At 37.5% G+C, this 17,583-nt stretch overlaps 2 protein-coding genes across 3 annotated transcripts; both read left to right on the forward strand.

The window, feature by feature from the left end:
• Positions 1–1,642: 1,642 nt before the first annotated feature.
• On the forward strand, positions 1,643–5,569 carry LOC102577813 (EBP1). Of its 2 annotated transcripts, none has more exons than XM_015310187.1 (10): positions 1,643–1,769; positions 1,855–1,994; positions 2,268–2,352; positions 2,463–2,612; positions 2,893–3,046; positions 4,168–4,383; positions 4,487–4,623; positions 4,744–4,835; positions 4,930–5,112; positions 5,220–5,569. In XM_015310187.1, exons 2-10 carry the CDS (start codon positions 1,904–1,906, stop codon positions 5,273–5,275), a joined length of 1,164 nt encoding a protein of 387 aa, XP_015165673.1. In that variant the 5' UTR covers positions 1,643–1,769; positions 1,855–1,903; the 3' UTR covers positions 5,276–5,569.
• Positions 5,570–6,568: 999 nt separating this feature from the next.
• LOC102592348 (U5 small nuclear ribonucleoprotein 200 kDa helicase-like) lies at positions 6,569–15,317 on the forward strand. Its single transcript, XM_006350785.2, has 4 exons — positions 6,569–6,791; positions 6,968–9,945; positions 11,393–11,782; positions 11,897–15,317. Exons 2-4 carry the CDS (start codon positions 6,991–6,993, stop codon positions 15,074–15,076), a joined length of 6,525 nt encoding a protein of 2,174 aa, XP_006350847.1. The 5' UTR covers positions 6,569–6,791; positions 6,968–6,990; the 3' UTR covers positions 15,077–15,317.
• Positions 15,318–17,583: the final 2,266 nt, after the last annotated feature.

The following is a 17,583-nucleotide window of genomic DNA, read 5'->3' on the forward strand; positions in this document are numbered from 1 at the left end:
TTGTATATACACTTTTCTCTCGCTTTATACAAACAAAAACACATTTTATACATTTTATACCGAAATATATAAAATGGCTAGTTGTATACCGAAAATGGCTAATTGTATATCGAATTAGATGGCAAAAAAATGGGATGTTTGCTGCTAATTACGATTAAAATAAACTATGACTATAACATTTAATTTGAATTAATAGTTTGTTATTTCATACAATTTTTCCTGTTATTAATTATTTTTGTTTCTTTTTTCTCATTTATTATTTTTTTCTTATCATTAATTACTTTTGTTCTTTCTCGCTAAATATTTATATTTTCTTCTTTTTTTTCCATATTATCATTTATTAGAGATACCATTTGATAATATTTTTGTCATTTTTTATCTTCTTTTTATTTTTTTCTTTCTTTCTATATTTTTGTCTTTTTAAGAAAATAAAATAAATTACTTTTGTTCTTTTCTTAATTATTATTTTTATTCATTTTTCATATTATCCTTTAATATAGATACCATTTGGTAACAAATTTTATTATTTCCTTCTTTATTATTTTTTTTTTTCATTTTATCCTTTATTAGAGATACCATTTGGTAATTTATTTTTTTTTCCTTTATTAGAGATACCCTTTGTTAATATACTCTTACAGTATCATTTACAAATGAGCAAAGAGTATAGAGTGTGAATAAGAAACCTTAATGATATCACGGCTAACTAACTATATATAATATAATTTTATAGTATCATTGACTAATGAGTAATTTCTGAACAAGAAACCTTAATGATACCATAACAATATATATACTCTTATAGTATCGTTGACTAATGAGTAGGGTGTGAACAAGAAACCTTATACCACAAATATATATGAATGAGTAGGGTGTGAACAAGAAACATTAATGATACCACAAATATATATGAATATATATACACTCTTATAGCATCATTGACTAATAAGTAATTCATGAACAATAAACCTTGATGATACCAAAAAAACATACACATACTCTTATAATATCATTGACTAATGAGTAATTTCTAAACAATAAATCTTAATGATACCAATACAATATATATAAGCGAAATTATCAGTCTTAATGATATCAATACAATATATATATTATGTGATATTAGTCTTAATGATATCACATAAGCGAAATTATCAGTCTTAATGATATCAGTACAATATATATATATATATATATATATATATATATATTGATTTAACATAGTAAAACGAAATTAATTTGGGGGTATATAGTATAAATTATTTAGTAGGGTATAAATGTAAGGGATATATATTTATAATTATTTTGTTTTTATGTGGTATTTGCTTAATTTCTCCATTATTTTATGAAATAAAAAAGTTACGAGGTTCATTGAAAAATTAAAAAAATCTCAAAACCACAAATCTCACACTTACCTCTAATTTATTTAAAATTTACAAATTATTGATTGCCTCTAGAATTTCAATTTCATTAAAGATTTTTGTTACTTTTTATTTCCTCATTTATATAGCTATCCTTCCAAAATAATAACAAAATAAATTTAAAAAATAACAACTTCTTTTTTTTGTCAAACCAAAATACCAATTGATAATACTACTCACATGAACATTGCCAAACAAGGCATAAACTGCCCATTAGGAAAGAGAAAAAAAAAATCAGTACTTTGTCTCCTTTTTATCACCTCATACATCTTTAACTTCACTAAAAACCCTAGCTTCCAAACCCTTGTTGCCTCCATTTTTCTTCCATCGCAAAATCCCAATTTTGCTTCGGTAAGTTTTCGGTTTTCTACATTTATTCCTCTTTCTCTGTCGCCATTCTCTTATCAGTTCATTTTTCTCCGTTGTTTTGTGTTTTTTTTTTCCTGCAGAATTTGTGTGTTTGAATTAATAGCTGTTTTGTAACTATGTCGGACGACGAGAGAGAAGAGAAAGAATTGGATCTCACAAGTCCTGAGGTCGTCACCAAGTACAAGAGCGCCGCTGAAATTGTTAACAGTTAGTCCCCTTTCTCTATTTATTTTTTTGGGTTTTTAATTTGATGTTTTATGCATTTTTTACATAGCCTATTTGATTTTCTGATTGATAGTTGAAACTTTTGTGGCATCTGATAGCTGAAAGTGTGTTGGTGTTTAATCCCTGTGGTGGAGAAAAATCTCAATTGTTTATAATTACAGTGATTAAAGTGTATTTGAAAAGCCATATTCATAGTAGAACCTAGGTTCATGGTATGAAGCACTAAGTTTTGTTATTTTGGTTTTGATTTTGCAGAGGCGCTGCAGTTGGTGTTGTCCGAATGCAAGCCAAAAGCAAAGATAGTTGATCTTTGTGAGAAAGGGGATGCCTTTATCAAAGAGTATGTACTTCTTGGGTTTTCTATACTTTCAACACATGTAATTTTGCCTTGTATATCAGGAATAATGATATCTGCTAAGTTTACTGATTGAAGAATAAATCGTTGTGCAGGCAAACTGGAAATATGTACAAGAATGTGAAGAAGAAGATTGAGAGAGGTGTTGCATTTCCAACATGTATTTCAGTTAATAACACCGTGTGCCATTTCTCTCCATTGGCTAGTGATGAGACAGTAGTGGAAGAAGGTGATATATTGAAGATGTAAGTAATGGTTTACATCATTTTGAGGTGATTTTCATTGTTTATCATGATTCCAGAAGCCTGCTTTAGTAGAAAAAAAGGAAAATTCTTTCAGCACAGAGCTAAGCTTGAATTCTGGCATCAAGTGCTGATAGCAGGAACTTTAAGTCATAAATAATTTGGTTTTTGTCCAGGTCAAATTCTAACTTTAGGCCTTCACTAGTCAATGCATTCAGAGGATTTTGCTGCGACCCTGAGATAAACTGTTTTGTGAGTAATATGTAGTTCTTTTTTGATGCAGTGATATGGGATGTCACATTGATGGATTTATTGCAGTAGTTGGACATACACATGTTCTTCACGAAGGACCAGTTACTGGTAGAGCTGCTGATGTCATTGCAGCTACTAATACAGCTGCTGAAGTTGCTTTGAGACTTGTAAGACCAGGAAAGAAGGTAATGTCATTCTAGATGTTTTTTTTTGTGATGCACCAACTAATTACATGCCATTTTAGAGGTATTGGCTGATATTTCTTTCTGTATCTTGCTTATATATAATTAAGGGATTTCTACGTGGAATTGAATTATATTTATTTCTTACTCCTATAGTTTTTTTGTTTGTTTCCCATTGGCTATTCCTCAGTGCGTACTTCTGTTAGCTCAAGTAATTTTACCAAATAGGGTCAGTCTAGTTTCTAAATGGTGGTAGTGATCTGGTGTTGATGTGCATGTTTTTTCTTCAATCTTTGCTGCTCTTTGCTTTGTGCAACATTTCCTCTTGCTTAAAAAACCTGCTCTGCTGTAGCTTTTTCAGCTAATGCTATGATTCTCACCTTTGCCTATTTAAAAGAAACCATAAGACCTTTTTAAGTTGGTAAATTGCAAGTGTTTTTCTGTGTGACTACTTGTTACATCCTCAGTTTGGTGGGTCTTTTTAGGAAGTGAAGGAGCTATTGATGCTTCTTTTTTCCAATTGAGGAAGCTCAAACAATATAGTTGGAGACATAATTGATGGATGTGAACAAATTTTACTTGCAATGTATTTTTTCCCCTCCAATCGTATGATTATTTTGATCTTCACTGGTCTAGCATTTCCAGTCTCTTAGTGCTGTTTTTTTTTTCTTTTTGACAATTAAATTTTCGTTCTCTTAGTGCTTGGTAAATTTGATATGTAGTAACATGATTTGTTGAAAAAGTTCTTGATATGTACCTCAATCACTATTCTTTGATTTGCATGAGATCCACTTAACTGAGTGTTATGCTCTGTAATGCCGGAGTTATAGATCATCTTAGGTAGTGTTATATAAAAAGTAGTATGTTTTATGTGTGTGAACTTGTAAGTTGTTAGGTCTTTTTCTATTTGTTTCAACTGTGTTCTTAATCTTCAGATTACTGTGAGGCTGTCTTCCTTGTGATTATGTAGACAAGGACACAAGGTAGAGTAGGTGTTTAGTATACAGATGCTGTTTAGGCCATTATAGTCATGGCATGAAGATGTCAGGATGCTCTTTGTCTTATATCTATTTTTTGGCTTCTTGTGTATTTATTTGTGTTGTTAAGTTTCTTGGCCGTTGCAGAACTCGGATGTAACAGAAGCTATTCAGAAGGTTGCTGCTGCCTATGACTGCAAGATTGTCGAGGGTGTATTGAGCCATCAAATGAAGCAGTTTGTTATTGATGGAAACAAAGTTGTATTGAGCGTGTCCAATCCTGACACAAGAGTAGATGAAGCAGAATTTGAAGAGAATGAGGTCTACTCCATTGATATCGTGACAAGCACTGGTGATGGAAAGGTATGGATGTGTATTGCACCTTTGACATCTGAATATCTAATATTACGAGTTCTCCTCGTGAATCTCACAGTTTATTTTCCCGGGCCTTTCTTAAACTTTGCAGCCCAAGTTGTTGGATGAGAAACAGACAACCATCTACAAGAGAGCTGTAGACAAAAGCTATAACCTGAAGATGAAAGCCTCAAGGTTCATCTTCAGTGAAATCAGTCAGAAGTTCCCTATCATGCCATTTACCGCAAGGTCCGATGATTTTCTCAAAATTCATATTCAACTGTAGTAATTTAGAAGTTTCATGATAATAGTGATGTCTGGTTTCACAGAGAATGCTGTTTACTTACTCTCTTATTTTTACTTGATCAGGGATTTGGAGGAGAAGAGGGCTCGTTTGGGCCTTGTTGAATGTGTTAACCATGAGCTTTTGCAGCCATATCCTGTTCTACATGAGAAACCTGGTTGGTACCATTTTCTTCAGTATTCAAAATTTAGATGTAAGTTTTGTCGATAATATCCCTTGTTCGTTTTCATCATCTTTTGTTGCTTACGCAGGTGATTTGGTTGCTCACATTAAGTTCACAGTGCTGTTAATGCCCAATGGATCGGATAGGGTAACATCTCATGCGCTCCAGGAGCTTCAGCCTACAAAGACAACAGAGAATGAACCTGAAATCAAGGCTTGGCTAGCCCTTCCCACCAAGACTAAGAAGAAAGGTGGTGGGAAGAAAAAGAAAGGTAATTCAAAATGCATTTGCAAAATATATTTACTGAATCGATGTTGCAAAACTTGTTTTTACCAGTTACTTTTGAATTCTGATATCTTACCCCCTTTGCATGAGCAGGAAAGAAAGGTGACAAGGTAGAAGAGGCATCTCAAGCTGAGCCTATGGAAGGATAGTGAAGTGGCTCCAAAACTTTCATACTTGCAATTTTGAGGTGCTTTGATCGATCAACTTTACTGAAACTATTGGTTCAGTGTGAGTTGATTCGGCACACGTTGAGCTGCTTATGTTCATCTTTGTGGGGTTATGAAAGACAATTATTGTACCCGTTCATGTTAAGTTGTTCTCCTTAGGTTTTTCAATGCTATTCAAAATTCTCTTATCATTTAAATTTTAAACCTTCAATAAGTCCGTATTGTGCTCTTCTCTATTTGTTTGAAGTTAGAAAGATCACATTTTTGTTTCTGATATTGACAAATATGGACTGACTTCAGTAAAATCAAACATGAATAGGAAACATAACAATCATTTTTCTGATTCTACTAGAAAAAATGTTTCAAAGTTTTTAGTAGAAGAATCTCACCTTTTAATCAGCTCTTCATCAAGAAATGCTAAAGCCTAAAGTTAATAGGATACCGGGTCTTTTTGCTTTAAGCAAATTTGAATGACTATTTTATAAAATGTGTCAAGTTAAGTGGTTATCTATGCATTTAATAATCGAATTGATTGAAGAAATTTGTACTTGGTACATCTTCATGAAATATTCAAAATCATTGCACAATTATATAACTATTTATCAACTAATTTACATTTGATGTTAACGATTGTGAATTCGAGTAATCTAGGAAAGAAAAATGTTGGAGTGCCTAGGAAGATCACTACAAAATGGTAATGACCTACCATATCTTTGAACGAGGCTCATCGTGATAACAACTTATAAATATATTGAATTTAAAATTGTATAGTGAATAAGTAAAGCCATTTATATTTTAAAAATACTTTTACTTTGCTATAAATATGAGTAATAGTTGTACTATGAGTCTATGACTTCACGATATTAGTCATAAATTTATAATTATGCAATAATTATATTAATTTGAATTGTATTTGATATAGTAAAAATCTGTTCATCTTTAATTAGTTTTCGATTCGCTCCTACAATGATTTTCTTTTATTTAGAGTCTATTTCCTATAGATAAGTCCTAAGCTCTGCCATGCGTAATCTAAATTTCATCGCGTTTAAATATGATGTCAAATGAATGAAAAATAATAAAAAGAAGACATAATACACGTAAAAATATACTTTTACTAATATTTGTATTCTCAAATTATATGTCAAATTGCATGAGATTTTCTATGTAGTATGCACATGGTTATTTATTTAATTTAATTTAAAAAATCTATTTATGCACGCTCAAAAATCGATAATTAGAGGGAAAAAATAGTGTGGTAATTGTAGATCTAGAATTGATTTTATTGTAGTTCAAAGGCTCACTACGGTAGGGCATCAATCAAATAACACTTGACTCCATACAAACTCGGCTTCTTCAATCCTTAGAGGCGGCTACTTGTCCTCCGATTCTTCGAGTCGGTTGTGAGCCCTAGATATTACTACTACTAATCAGTTAGTGTATAGTATTATTTCTACTTGCGGCATAGTCGGAAGCGTTCGAATCTCTCTCTTTGACTCCGGTGAGTGCAAAGCTTTTTTGTTAATTCGTCTTTATTGCTGTTATTGTTTTTCGTTTGAACTTGTATCTGCGTTTTCCCAACTGTATTGTCAATTTTTGAATTTTGTAGTTGTACTTAGGGTTTAGCTATTTGAGCCGACTGATTTGAGTAGTTGAGTTTTTTTTTTTGAATTTTAGGTTTTCTGATTTTCGACTGAAATATGTCGAATTTGGGCGGTGGTGCAGAAGCACATGCACGTTTCAAACAGTATGAGTACAGAGCGAACTCAAGTCTTGTTCTAACTACTGATTCTCGTCCCCGAGATACTCATGAACCCTCTGGTGAACCTGAGTCTCTTTATGGAAAAATTGACCCTAAATCATTTGGTGATCGAGCTTACAAGGGTAGACCTCCAGAGTTGGATGAGAAACTTCAGAAGGCTAGGAAGAAGAAGGAGCGGGAACCACTTGTCTCTGAGCCCACTAGGCAAAGTAAGAAGAGACGGCTTCAGGAAGAAAGTGTTCTTACTTCGAGTGAGGAAGGTGTTTACCAGCCTAAAACAAAGGAAACTAGGGCTGCTTATGAGGCTATGCTCAGCTTGATTCAGCAGCAACTTGGGGGACAGCCTCTCAACATTGTGAGTGGAGCAGCTGATGAGATGTTGGCGGTGTTGAAAAATGATAACTTCAAGAACCCTGAAAAGAAAAAGGAAATTGAGAAGCTGTTAAATCCTATATCGAATCAGGTGTTTGATCAGTTGGTGTCAATTGGGCGACTCATTACTGACTATCAGGATGGTGGCGATGCATCAGCGTCTGCTGCAGCTGACGGCGATGATGGTCTTGACGATGATGTCGGTGTAGCAGTTGAGTTTGAGGAGAATGAAGAAGAAGAAGAAGAGAGTGATCTTGATGTGGTACCTGATGATGAAGAGGAGGACGATGATGTGATGGAAGCCAGTGCTTCTGGTGCTATGCAGATGGGCAGTGGCATTGATGATGATGAGATGCGGGATGCCGATGAGGGAATGGCCTTGAATGTTCAGGACATAGATGCTTATTGGCTTCAAAGAAAGATCTCTCAAGCTTATGAGCAGCAGATCGATCCCCAACAGAGCCAAAAGCTTGCTGAAGAGGTTCTTAAAATTCTTGCTGAAGGCGATGATCGTGAAGTAGAAACAAAGCTGCTGGTGCATCTCCAATTTGATAAGTTCAGTCTCATCAAATATCTTCTGCGCAACCGGCTAAAGGTAGTATGGTGTACCCGCCTTGCAAGGGCAGAAGACCAAGAGAATAGGAAGAAAATTGAAGAAGAGATGTTGGGGTTGGGGCCAGATCATGTGGCTATATTAGAACAGTTGCATGCTACTAGGGCTACTGCAAAAGAGAGGCAGAAGAATCTGGAGAAAAGCATTAGGGAAGAGGCTAGGCGTCTTAAAGATGAGTCTGGTGTTGATGGTGATGGAGAAAGGAAGGCACTTGTAGATAGAGATCTTGATAATGGTTGGTTAATGGGGCAGCGTCAGTTTCTTGATCTTGACAGCCTTGCATTTCAGCAAGGCGGTTTGTTGATGGCAAATAAGAAATGTGAGCTTCCAGTTGGGTCTTACAGGAATCATAAGAAGGGGTACGAGGAAGTTCACGTGCCAGCATTGAAGCCAAGGCCACTAGACCCTGGTGAAGAGCTTGTGAAGATATCCTCCATTCCAGAGTGGGCTCGACCAGCATTCAGTGGGATGACCCAATTGAACAGGGTGCAGAGTAAAGTATATGAGACTGCCCTTTTTTCTCCGGAGAACATTTTGCTCTGTGCTCCAACTGGTGCCGGGAAGACCAATGTAGCTATGCTCACTATACTTCAGCAAATTGCACTAAACCGCAATGAAGATGATGGTACATTCAACCACAACAACTATAAGATCGTATATGTGGCACCCATGAAAGCCCTTGTTGCTGAAGTGGTTGGTAATCTCTCCAAGCGTTTGGAACATTATGGTGTCACAGTGAAAGAGTTGAGTGGTGATCAAACATTAACTCGTCAACAGATTGAAGAGACTCAAATTATCGTGACTACCCCAGAGAAGTGGGATATTATAACCAGAAAGTCGGGCGATCGCACATATACACAGCTTGTTAAACTTCTTATTATTGATGAGATTCATCTCCTGCATGACAACAGAGGTCCTGTCTTGGAGAGTATCATTGCTAGAACTATTCGACAGATCGAAACCACCAAAGAGCATATTCGTCTTGTTGGATTGTCAGCAACTCTTCCAAATTATGAGGACGTGGCTGTGTTTTTGCGAGTGGATCTGAAGAAAGGACTCTTCCATTTTGACAATAGCTATAGGCCTGTTCCGTTGGCTCAGCAGTATATTGGAATTACAGTTAAGAAGCCACTGCAGAGATTCCAGTTGATGAATGACGTTTGCTATGAGAAGGTGATTAGTATTGCAGGAAAGCATCAGGTGCTTATTTTTGTCCATTCAAGGAAGGAAACATCTAAAACAGCTCGTGCGATACGGGATACTGCACTTGCTAATGACACCCTTGGTAAGTTTTTGAAGGAGGACAGTTTAACTCGGGAACTTCTACAGTCGCAAACTGAGCTTGTGAAGAGCAATGATCTCAAAGATCTTTTACCATATGGTTTTGCTATTCATCATGCGGGGATGGTTAGAACTGATCGGCAACTTGTGGAGGATCTTTTTGCTGATGGCCATGTGCAAGTGTTGGTTTCAACAGCCACTTTAGCATGGGGTGTCAATTTACCTGCACATACTGTGATTATAAAAGGTACCCAGATTTACAATCCTGAGAAAGGAGCATGGACTGAACTCAGTCCTCTTGATGTTATGCAAATGCTTGGTCGCGCTGGACGTCCTCAGTATGACACCTATGGTGAAGGAATCATATTAACGGGCCACAGCGAATTGCAATATTATTTGTCCCTGATGAATCAGCAGCTGCCAATAGAAAGTCAATTTATCTCCAAGTTGGCAGATCAGTTAAATGCCGAGATTGTCCTCGGGACTGTGTTGAATGCCAAGGAAGCATGTAAATGGCTCCTGTATACTTACCTCTATGTCCGCATGGTACGGAATCCCACACTTTATGGTCTACCTGCTGATGCTCTCAAGACTGATTATGCTTTGGAGGAAAGGCGTGCTGACTTGGTAAGTCTTACATATATTCCACTTGCTGTTCCTTTCTTTCCTTACTTTATTTTTGATAAAAGTTTCATTAATAGTGCCAAGAAGGCACTGCAAAATATAAAGAACAAAATTTACATTTTCACCATCTGTTTCATCCCTAGGAACTCTGAAAGTCAACATGTACTGAGACAAATTTTCTATCTTGTTGTTCCTACACCAGACACATAAATTATGAATACATTTATTTTTTACAAATGATATGTGTTTGTTTTTTGTGTCCTTGAAAGAATCTCTCTTAGAAAAAGATCCTAGATTTGTCTTGTTTGCCTGCAAAGGAAAAATAGATGGCCAATCAAAACCAGCATCTACTGCACAGGGAGAAGCCTTTTCATGTAAAATTCTATGAGCTAAACTCACATTCCTTACAGCAGTCCAACCAAAACAAGAAAACCTTAGAAGATGCTTTTTACTCTCACAACATTTTCCAAGGCCAAGACTTATTCCACCTGTCTGGTTGTTTCTGTAGAAGGGTATACCAGCTTTTAACAAAGATTGTTCTATCCTGACTTGCTTTCCAGTCTGGGAATCTAGCCGGCACACATCAAGGTTTATAGATTCCAAAATATATAAAAATTTGCTAATCTTCATCCATTTTCCCAGTCATGAAGTTTCTTCTTTAATTTGAATGCCACCGCAAGTCAGTGTAACAGTTGGCAACTGTACTATCTTTGCTTACAGCTAAGCTACACAATACAGGAGATTTGTCCATTAATTATTCTATCTCCCAACCAAAAATCTGTCCAGAAAGAATCCTGCAGCCGCTGCCATCATTTAGTTGGACATGGTGCTGGAATTCAGACCAAAGCTTGCATATATTCTTTCAAACTCCTATATAAGTAGGCACATACACTGAATTGGTGCGCCAAATTTGCTTCACCATATTTAACAGTAATTATTGCTTTACAACCTCAATTCTCATTAAAGATCTGCGACCATCTAATTGACAAACTCATAATATGATATTCTCTTGGTTGCACCATATTTTTGTATTGCTAAATGTTGTTCAAATGGCTTGCTCAGATTCTCCATGATTAATAATCTTGTGTTCCCGTGAATATTGATGCCAATCATGGAAAAAAGTAATGTCTAATAGTTGAGTGAGTATTTATGTTAATGCTTAGTTTATAGTAGTTAGATCGTTCTTGGTGAGTTGATGCCAGCTAGTTGTTTATATGGAGAGCTAATTTCCATTAGTTTGAATGAAACAGAGCAGAGACTAACCTTCAATATAATTATTTCTATGATAATCAATGGTAGTAATATCCAACATATGTGCTGTATTTCTTCCATCCTTGAAATTGTTGTTATGTCTTATTGTACTGATAGTTTGACATTCAAATTGTATTTTGTTCCATCTTAGCTGAAAAGCATCGATAATTCCTTCAGAGTTTGAAATACTTGCTTGCAGGTACATTCTGCTGCTATATTGCTGGACAAGAATAACTTGGTCAAGTATGACAGAAAAAGTGGATATTTCCAGGTGACTGACCTGGGTCGCATTGCGAGTTATTATTATATAACTCACGGGACAATTTCCACGTACAATGAGCATTTGAAGCCTACGATGGGTGACATTGAACTTTGCAGGCTTTTCTCTCTTAGTGAGGAATTCAAATATGTTACAGTCAGACAAGATGAGAAAATGGAATTGGCGAAGCTTCTAGATCGTGTTCCTATCCCAATAAAAGAGAGTCTTGAGGAACCTAGTGCCAAGATCAATGTACTATTGCAGGCATATATTTCACGGCTGAAGCTTGAAGGTTTGTCCCTGTCATCCGACATGGTTTATATCACTCAGGTTTGTTGTGTTGTATAAATAACCTCCTATATAGTTGCTTGTTATTTCTTTAATCATTTGTGATTTGGTGTTATCTGATAGCGAATTATCTAACTTTGTTATTTGCTTTTGCAGAGTGCTGCACGTCTGATGCGAGCCCTTTTTGAGATTGTTCTGAAAAGGGGATGGGCTCAGTTAGCTGAGAAGGCCTTAAAATGGTGCAAAATGATAAGCAAGAGGATGTGGAGTGTACAGACACCACTTCGCCAATTCCATGGCATACCAAATGAAATCTTGATGAAGTTGGAGAAGAAAGATTTGGCTTGGGAGCGTTATTATGATCTTTCATCACAAGAATTGGGAGAGCTTATCCGGTTCCCAAAGATGGGAAGGACATTACACAAGTTCATTCATCAGTTCCCAAAGCTGAACCTTGCTGCACATGTTCAACCAATTACGCGGTCAGTCTTGAGGGTTGAATTGACGATTACACCGGATTTCCAATGGGAAGACAAGGTTCATGGTTATGTAGAACCTTTCTGGATAATTGTTGAAGATAATGATGGGGAGTTTATTCTTCATCATGAATATTTCATGTTGAAGAAGCAGTATATTGATGAGGACCATACTTTGAACTTCACAGTCCCAATATATGAGCCACTGCCCCCACAGTATTTCATTCGGGTTGTCTCTGACAAATGGCTTGGGTCCCAGACTGTTTTACCCGTCTCTTTCCGACATCTGATTTTGCCAGAGAAATATCCTCCTCCCACCGAGTTACTAGACTTGCAACCTCTGCCAGTTACTGCATTGAGGAATCCAGCATATGAAGCACTTTATCAAGATTTCAAGCATTTCAATCCGGTTCAGACTCAGGTTTTCACAGTGCTGTACAATTCAGATGACAATGTCTTGGTTGCAGCTCCAACTGGTAGTGGGAAGACTATTTGTGCTGAATTTGCCATATTGAGGAATCATCAGAAAGGACCTGATAGTACCATTCGTGCTGTGTATATAGCTCCACTAGAGGCTCTTGCTAAGGAGCGGTTCAACGATTGGAAAACGAAATTTGGGGACCATCTGGGAATGAGGGTTGTTGAATTAACTGGAGAAACCGCCAGTGATCTGAAGCTGTTGGAGAAGGGTCAACTAATTATCAGCACACCTGAGAAATGGGATGCTTTGTCTCGTCGCTGGAAACAACGTAAGCATGTTCAGCAAGTCAGTCTTTTCATTATTGATGAATTGCACCTGATTGGGGGTCAAGGTGGTCCAATCCTGGAGGTGATCGTCTCTCGGATGAGATATATCTCAAGCCAGGTTGAGAACAAGATCCGCATCGTTGCTTTGTCAACTTCCTTAGCTAATGCCAAGGATTTGGGAGAATGGATTGGGGCTACATCTCATGGGCTCTTCAACTTTCCGCCTGGTGTAAGGCCTGTGCCACTTGAAATACACATTCAAGGTGTTGATATTGCTAACTTTGAAGCTAGGATGCAAGCCATGACAAAACCCACATATACTGCAATAGTCCAACATGCAAGGAAGGGAAAACCTGCACTTGTGTACGTTCCCACAAGGAAGCATGCTCGCTTGACTGCTGTAGATCTGATGACTTATTCAAGCATGGACAGCGAAGACACACCCATATTTCTGCTACGATCTGCAGAAGAGCTGGAACCTTTCGTGGAAAGGATCAATGAACCTATGCTGCAAGAGACACTCAAGTATGGTGTGGGCTACTTGCATGAGGGGTTGAGTGCCACTGATCAGGATATAGTGAAGACATTGTTTGAAACTGGATGGATTCAAGTGTGTGTGATGAATGGTACAATGTGTTGGGGAGTACCGTTATCTGCACATTTGGTGGTGGTCATGGGGACACAGTATTATGATGGTAGGGAAAATGCACACACTGATTATCCCGTTACTGATTTGTTGCAGATGATGGGCCATGCCAGTCGACCTCTTGTAGATAGCTCAGGGAAGTGTGTTATCCTCTGCCATGCACCACGCAAGGATTACTACAAGAAGTTCTTGTATGAAGCATTCCCAGTTGAAAGCCATCTGCAACATTATCTCCATGATAATTTGAATGCTGAGGTGGTGGTTGGCGTTATTCAGAACAAGCAGGATGCTGTTGATTACCTAACATGGACCTTCATGTATAGAAGGCTGACACAGAATCCAAATTACTACAATCTGCAGGGTGTTAGTCATAGGCATCTGTCTGACCAACTGTCGGAGCTAGTGGAGAATACCATCAGTGACTTGGAGGCAAGTAAATGTGTCACTATTGAGGATGAATTTTTGCTTTCACCTTTGAATCTTGGTATGATAGCGTCATATTATTATATCAGTTACACCACAATAGAGCGTTTTAGCTCTTCTGTGACCTCCAAGACAAAGTTGAAGGGCTTGCTGGAAATATTGGCGTCAGCATCGGAGTTTGAACAGCTGCCAATACGACCAGGTGAAGAGGAATTGATAAGAAGGTTGATTAATCATCTGCGTTTCTCTTTTGAGAATCCAAAGTACACAGATCCTCATGTCAAGGCTAATGCTCTTTTACAAGCCCATTTCTCTAGGCAAATGGTGGGTGGAAATCTTGCTTCTGACCAGCAAGAGGTGCTGCTTTCTGCTACTAGGCTGCTTCAAGCAATGGTTGATGTTATTTCCAGTAATGGTTGGCTTAGTCTAGCACTTCTAACAATGGAGGTGAGCCAGATGGTGACACAAGGGATGTGGGAACGTGACTCGATGCTTCTCCAGCTTCCACACTTCACAAAGGAATTGGCTAAGAAGTGCCAAGAAAATCCAGGGAGGAGTATAGAGACAGTGTTTGATTTGGTGGAGATGGAAGATGATGAGAGGCGTGAGCTCTTGCAAATGTCAGACTTGCAGCTTCTGGATATTGCCCGGTTCTGTAACCGGTTTCCAAACATTGATTTGACGTATGATGTGCTGGACAGTGATAATGTGAGTGCTGGAGATGATGTAAGTGTGCAGGTAACCCTTGAGCGAGATCTTGAAGGTAGAACAGAAGTTGGACCTGTTTTTGCACCTAGATATCCCAAAACCAAAGAGGAAGGATGGTGGCTTGTTGTCGGGGATACAAAGAGCAACCAATTACTGGCCATTAAGAGAGTCACCCTCCAAAGGAAATCTAAGGTCAAGCTGGATTTTGCTGCCCCTGCTGAAGCTGGAACAAGGAACTACACACTCTATTTCATGTGCGATTCTTATCTGGGTTGTGACCAGGAATACAACTTTACTCTTGATGTTAAAGAGGCAATGGCTGAAGATGACAGTTGAAGAGAATGATGTAGCTTTTTTCTTTTTTTTGACAACTTTTCCCAAGTGCTTTATCTATCTCTGTAGACAATCTAGTGGTGATTAGTTATGTGGCTTTCAGTTGGTACTAGATCCTTCAGTTTCACTGCTGCACCTGCTTTATAGCTTCGGTTATCCTTATTTAGGAGGACTTGTTCAGTATGAATTGAAAATGGATGTACTCGGTTTTTCAATTACTTTAATGTTTCTGCTCGTGCCCTGATAGAGAATGGTTGCTGAACTTTGACGATTGAAACTAAACATGTCTTGTTATGTTTTCCTTATTTCTTGAATGGGGGCAGTAGGTATCTTAATCAATTAGATAGGACTAAATCAAAGTTACCCAAATATAGCACAAATGAGGAAGCTGCTCTAATAACATTACCATACTTAAATTTCAGAATCAAATAATCAATTACACTAATTGTTGTTCTGATTCTAATCGGATGCATAATTAATCAAGCGAGAGACACACGCCAAGATGAATGGATATTCAAATGCATATCGAAAGTTATTAGAAATGCAAATGCATACCGTACTCATTTGGTTAAAACCAATTCGGCCAGCCAAAGATGCTAAACATATAAGGATGTATAACTCATATGCATTGCAAAACAGATCTCTAAATGACATGCTGAATCATGCTAATAAGACTTACTAAAGTTTTCTTTTAAAAAAAATGAAGCTCAAACTGGAGGATCATGTCACAGTACTACTTCAAAACAGTGAGAATATCGATCAACAATCTAAATAGAAGATTACTGGTGTTGAACACAGCTCGCATAAGAGCGAAACCAAGAGACCATAAATAGTAGTGCAAATTCCCAGTCTTAGAATCTGTTCATAAAGAGTTGAGAAAACACATATGTAGCTCAAGTATTTAAGAAAATATACCTGGGTCGGATTTTAACACAGTGAAACGTCAGAGTTTTCAATTGAAACTGAACCGATTACAGTGTTGGGCTATGGCCATGTTTCAGCCATAAGCCCATGGCCTAATCCTTTTTGGAAAAGGATTGGAATTTTTCTCCTTATTTGGTTTTCAATCCTATTAGAAAAAGGATTTGAGCTGTAATTCTATTTGGAGTTAGATTTTGGCTAAAAACACAACTTCTATTAGAAAAAGGATTTGAGCTGTAATTCTATTTGGCTTTATAAGAAAAAACACAACTCTATAAATAGGATGGCTTGAGAGAATTATTCAATTGCTCATCAGTCATCAGTATTGTTTTGAAAGACAAGGTTTTTTGAGAGAGCTTTCAACAACAACCTTCAAATCGCGTTTCTCGATCTGAAGGCTGACACAGAGATGAATTTTTTGCGTTCACCTTTGAATCGAGATAGCGTCATATTTTAATATCAGTCACACCACAATAGAGCGTTTTAGCTCTTCTGTGACCTCCAAAACAAATTTGAAGGGGTTGCTGGAAATATTGGCGTCAGCATCGGAGTTTGAACAGCTGCCAATACGACCAGGTGAAGAGGAATCGATAAAAAGATTGATTAATCATCTGCCATTCTCTTTTGAGAATCCGAAATACACAGATCCTCATGTCAAGGCTAATGCTCTTTTACAAGCCCATCTCTCTAGGCGAATGGTGGTTGGAAATCTTGCTTTTGATCAGCGAGAGGTGCTTCTTTCTGCTTCTAGGCTGCTTCAAGCAATGGTTGATGTTGTTTCCAGTAATGGTTGGCTTAGTCTAGCACGGAGGTGAGCCAGATGGCGACACAGGGGTTGTGGCATCGTAACTCGATGCTTCTCCAGCTTCCACACTTGACAGAGGAATTGGTTAAGAAAATCGTATAGAGACAGTGTTTGATTTAGTGGAGATGAAAGATGATGAGAAGGGTGTGCTCTTGCAAATGTCGGACTTTCAGCTTCGGCATATTGCCCGGTTCTGTAACCGGTTTCCAGACATTTATTTGAAGTATCATGTGCTGGACAGTGATAATGTGAGTGCTGGAGACGATGTAAGTGTGCAGGTAACCCTTAAGCGTAGAAGAACAGAAGTTGGACCTGTTATTGCACCTAGATATCCTGGTACAAAAGAGCAAGGATGGTGGCTTGTTGTCGGGGATACAATGAGCAACCAATTACTGGCCATTAAGAGAGTTATAACCCTCCAAAGGAAATCTAAGGTCAAGCTGGATTTAGCTGCCCCTGCTGAAGCTGGAACAAGGAACTACACACTCTATTTCATGTGCGATTCTTATAAGGGTTGTGACCGGGAATACAACTTTACTCTTAATGTTAAAGAGGCAATGGCTGAAGATGACAGTTGAAGAGAATGATGTAGTAGTGATTAGTTATGTGGCTTTCAGTTGTACTAGTTCCTTCCTTTTTTATTAAAGCTAGACTTCAGTTTCAATTCTGCAACTGCTTTTCTCTTTTCTCTTCATGTAGAACAATGTTATATTTTTATAAAATTACTTCGATATGTGTGCACTCAATTTCGTGTCCTATGGGCTATGGTACAATAATTATTGGA

Source organism: Solanum tuberosum, unplaced genomic scaffold (assembly GCF_000226075.1).
Source record: "Solanum tuberosum cultivar DM 1-3 516 R44 unplaced genomic scaffold, SolTub_3.0 scf00128, whole genome shotgun sequence".
In the NCBI taxonomy this organism is placed as follows: Eukaryota; Viridiplantae; Streptophyta; class Magnoliopsida; order Solanales; family Solanaceae; genus Solanum; species Solanum tuberosum.

Coding starts and splice junctions, on each gene's coding strand:
- LOC102577813 (XM_015310187.1), top strand. CDS start 1,904: ATGTCGGACGACGAGAGAGAAGAGAAAGAATTGGATCTCACAAGTCCT. Junction 2,613..2,892: donor GAAGGTGATATATTGAAGAT/GTAAGTAATGGT, acceptor TTTTTGATGCAG/TGATATGGGATGTCACATTG. Junction 3,047..4,167: donor TTGTAAGACCAGGAAAGAAG/GTAATGTCATTC, acceptor TGGCCGTTGCAG/AACTCGGATGTAACAGAAGC.
- LOC102592348 (XM_006350785.2), top strand. CDS start 6,991: ATGTCGAATTTGGGCGGTGGTGCAGAAGCACATGCACGTTTCAAACAG. Junction 9,946..11,392: donor AGGAAAGGCGTGCTGACTTG/GTAAGTCTTACA, acceptor ACTTGCTTGCAG/GTACATTCTGCTGCTATATT. Junction 11,783..11,896: donor ACATGGTTTATATCACTCAG/GTTTGTTGTGTT, acceptor TTGCTTTTGCAG/AGTGCTGCACGTCTGATGCG.